Genomic DNA, 4,046 nt, shown 5'->3' with positions numbered 1-4,046 from the left:
TGGAGATGTTCAAGGCCAGGCTTGAGGGGCTCTGAGCACCCTGAGCTGGTACCAATGTCCCTGTCAGTGCAGGGCTGGACTGGAGCAGCTCTAAAGCTCCCTTCAACCCAGCACATGCTGTATTCTGTGACTGTGTCCCTCCTTAACCAAGGTCCCGTGTGTGCATTGAGCGAGCAGACCGTGTGTGAGAAGCTGCATCTCTTGAGCTGATCGCTGGGTGTTCAGACTGCAGCTGAGTACTTTTCATAGCTCATTTATGCTCATTTAAAGCAGACCAACTTTGTTCCAAGACTGAGAAGTCTCTTTTCCTTTACTAGGAAGAAGATCTCTTAAGCGATGTGTGCAGGGAAGTAGTGGAGAAGTGGTCTGAGTGTCAGACGGTTGACGCCAAAGAGGACAAAGAAGGTAGAGTCGCTGCTGGGGGTGCCTCTCCTCCTGCTTCGAGTCATTTGCAGGGCCGAGCCAAGACGAGAACTGAGTGCCTGTGGTGTTGGGAGCTAAAACCAAGGCTGCCAACGTGTTTGCAGATCTGACTCGTTTCTCATTGCCATTGCTGCTCATTTACTGTTTTGTCTGCCCACACGAGACGAGGACGAGGGCTTTCACTCCTGGCTGTCCCTCGCATTCTGCTGCTCTTTGGGTTCACAATCCTGCAGAGGAAAAGCTCATTTAATTTGTTTCTGTAGGATTTTTAAAGTTTCCTGTTGCAGAACACCTGGGGCTGTCTCTGTGCTCCACGCTGACGATGCAGCAATGGCAAACAGTGCAGGTCTTGTGTGCAGATTCACAGAAGCCTTTGGCTGGGGACAGGGGAAAGTTACGCTGTTTTGTGGATTAAATAAAACAAATCTGTCTTCTGGGGCCAAGTGACTTGGATTGCTGGAGCTGCACAGCTCCTGCTGGTTACCTGCAGGGATTTTTCTTGTCACAGAAAGAGGAGAGCAGCGGGTGCCCAGTTTGTTAGAAATGCAAAGGTTTGATTATTTCACTGCGATTCCATAAAAGGAAAACTCCCCAGTGAGGTCAACATCCACTTAGAGTAACAGAATCTTGGGGATAAGGGACTAACAAACAGAACATCAAACCCCAAGTGTCATTGTAAGAAACAGGCAGCAGAACTTCAGTGTTTAAGGCAAATCAGCTGTTTGCTTCCCCTGGAAAAGACAGAGCACTAAAAGGATCGGGCACTTTGGGGTTTCACAATTCCTGTTTAACGTGGCTTTTAAGTACGTCGTCACTTAAATTTAGCCTCTTTTAATCAGGAGAGAAGGCAATTGAGTGAAATGGATTTTGGCTAGCTGGAGTCGTACTGATGTCAGGGTTTTACTGAGGCTTCCCTCACTCCAGAACGGCAGCGTCCGGCCGTGCTGCGTGCAGGGACGTTCCTCCTGGCGAGGAGAAGCTGGTGTCACATCACTGTGTCCACGCCGTGCTGGCCCCGGCAGCCTCCTCGGGGGCTCTGCAGCAGCCCCCGCTCGCTCAGTCCTCAGATTAAGTTCCCAGGCGGCTGGCTCGCTGCGCTCTGCCTTGGCAGCACCGCTGTGACCTTGGGAGGAGGCTCGTGGGAGGAGGGTGGGGGATATTTTTGGGTGAGGCTTCTCCCTTTAGCTCAGTGCACTTGTCCCCAGGGCCAGCTGCCTCCCTGCCTGTGACGGTGCCTTTTGGCAGCCCGCGGTGCGGGAAGAGGCAGCGAGCGGCATCTGTCAGCTGGGACGTCACTGCCATGGCTGCAGGGACCGACTGACGCTCGGCTCCTCTCCTTGCCAGATGAGGTCCGGGCCATCGCCAGCATGATGGAGAAGCAGGCCAAGATCGTGGTGAAGCCAAAGGAGGTCTCGCAGGAGGAGAAGCAGAGGAAAGCTGCCCTGCTGGCCCAGTACGCCAACGTGACGGACGAGGAGGAATATCCTTTTCCTGACCCAGCTGGGACGGCGCTGTGAGGGACACTGTTTGTTAACAACCTCCTCAAGTGCCTTTCCCGTGGGGAGAACCGGAGAAACTTTGCGGTTTTGCTTCCCCACAATAAAATAACTTCCACAAAAACCCCGTGGAAGCTCCTCGTTCATGGAGTGCCACGAGCTCCTCCGAGGATGCTTTTCTGCGGTTCCCGCGCTCCCCACCACACGTGCTCGGCTGGGGAAGGTTTTGTGCGGTCCTGGTGCGGTGCAGCAGGGGATTGAATCACCTCTGGGTAACTCTGTGCATGACAGTCGGTGTGTTGCGTTTATCTCTTGCTTTCCAATGAGAAATCCGTTGAAAAGATCCTTCTGAGTGTGTGTGCGTAGGGTGGGAGACTTTAAAGCTGCCTCTTTGCAGTGTTGAAGAACAAGTTCTTCCTTGCAAAGCAAAGTTGAATAGGAGGGAGCCGAATGTTGGGGTTTGTGCTTGCCTGGTCCTTGGTTGTCTGCATAATTTTTAGCTTCTTCCTTGTCAAACCACAGTTTTACCAAGCCACATGTTTTGAGTTAAGTGACACTGTCTGTAGAGGCATGCATTCATTACAGAGGTCTGTGCTTCCTTAATTCTCTCACTGGCGAGGATGAACACAACGGATCGATTGCGACAGCAGTGAATATCGGATCAGAGAAATGTATCCTTTGGCTTCGCAGTGACTCGAGCTCTCTGGGAGGAAGGCAGCTTCCAGGGAGTTTGTCCCATCCATCCCTGCCCGTGCTGGTACCCCTGGTTTCCGCAGGGCCGCGTTTCAGCGTGGTGATGGTTTTCCTTCTCGTGTAGCCTGCCCTTGCTGGTAACGAAAGGCACGAGGTCTGTGCGCTCCCTGCCCCGTGTCCCTGCCGAGACAGCTCCTGTTGCTTCCCTCCTCTGTTCCTTCCTTCCCTCTTCCACCCTCTCTGAAACTTCACAGAACCTGCTGGTAACAAGGGTCATTATCCCAGAACAGCAGCTTCACGTTGACTGGTGTCCAGAGAGGTAAATCACGTCAGGGATTGTTAAAGTGCAACCCAAACAAACCTGCTAAGAAACTCGTAAGGCTGTGGTGTGGCCTTGGTAAATGAGGACCCATTACCCGCTGTTTTTCTCCACAGTAATTCAGCCAGAGCCTTGTTTGCCCTTAACTCCTCACCAGCGCTGTTCCGAAACACAAACGTGGAGGACGTCCTGAACGCCAGGAAGCTGGAACGGGAGCTGCTGCGAGACGAGTTCCAGAAGAAAAAAGAGCAAGATAAGCTCCAGCGAGAGAAGGACAAGCTCGCCAAGCAGGAGCGGAAGGAAAAGGAGAAGAAGAGGACACAGAAAGGCGAGCGGAAGCGATAGCTGGGGTTGTCCAGTTGGACTTTGGAGGGATAAAATTAATGACAAATATGGTGTGTGTTTAAAAAGCAGCAGAAATTCTGGCACGTGGCTGGCAGTGGCTCTTTGGAAGAGTTCCTGGTTTGTTTTCTTGGTTTTTTTTCTCTCCATAGCAGAACAAAAATTTCAAGCACCTCCCGAACTTGAGGCGCGCCGTGTGCTTGTGGTGTCAGATGTCCCAGTCGGTTATTGTGGCCAATGTCTGTACCAAAGAACGGTGAAGTGATTCTGTCTGTGTTCTAAATCGATTGATTTTTTTACTTCTAACCACTTCAAGAAAAAGCAAAACAAGACACAGGAGAGGGCTTCCAGGCTGGCGGCGTCCTCCAGCCGGCCTTGCTGTGCAGCAGCAGCGCGTTACGAGTTGAGAGCAGAGCAGAGCCCCTTTCTGATGTGTAATTACGGACGTGCTGCTACAGGCGAATGTCATTTATTGTCACTAGCCTTGAAAAACGTATTTGCAAATACCCGTATTGCTGCCGCCAAGAACAATGCTGTACCTTCTGGCTGCGCTGAGAGCTGGGGTTGGAGCCGAGCTCGGCGAGCGCCGCTCTGCAGCGAGGGAAACGCTGTGAAACGCGTGCGAGCTGCAGCTACGAGGTGCCCAGCAGGGAAACGCTGCGCTGGTGTGAGCGTCAGCCACAGCCGCAGCAAATCGGTCGGGTCCTTGCGCTGTTTCACGCTGGTAGCTGGGAAATGGGGCTCCTGATGCTCGGTGTGGGTGAAGTCGACTG

The 4,046-nt window shown here is 52.6% G+C and overlaps 1 protein-coding gene across 1 annotated transcript; it reads left to right on the top strand.

The window, feature by feature from the left end:
• Window positions 1–317: 317 nt before the first annotated feature.
• CCDC43 (coiled-coil domain containing 43) lies at window positions 318–3,276 on the top strand (the record flags this gene model as incomplete). The annotated part of the gene is made up of 4 exons (XM_010180154.1): window positions 318–405; window positions 1,768–1,903; window positions 2,535–2,590; window positions 3,089–3,276. Coding segments are annotated over 4 exons (468 nt in total), but the record flags the coding sequence as incomplete, so codon positions are not given.
• Window positions 3,277–4,046: the final 770 nt, after the last annotated feature.

This window comes from Mesitornis unicolor, unplaced genomic scaffold (genome assembly GCF_000695765.1).
Source record: "Mesitornis unicolor isolate BGI_N332 unplaced genomic scaffold, ASM69576v1 scaffold33582, whole genome shotgun sequence".
NCBI classification, from domain to species: Eukaryota; Metazoa; Chordata; class Aves; order Mesitornithiformes; family Mesitornithidae; genus Mesitornis; species Mesitornis unicolor.
Note: the sequence above shows the minus strand (reverse complement) of the source record. Positions and strands in the feature narration are given on the sequence as shown.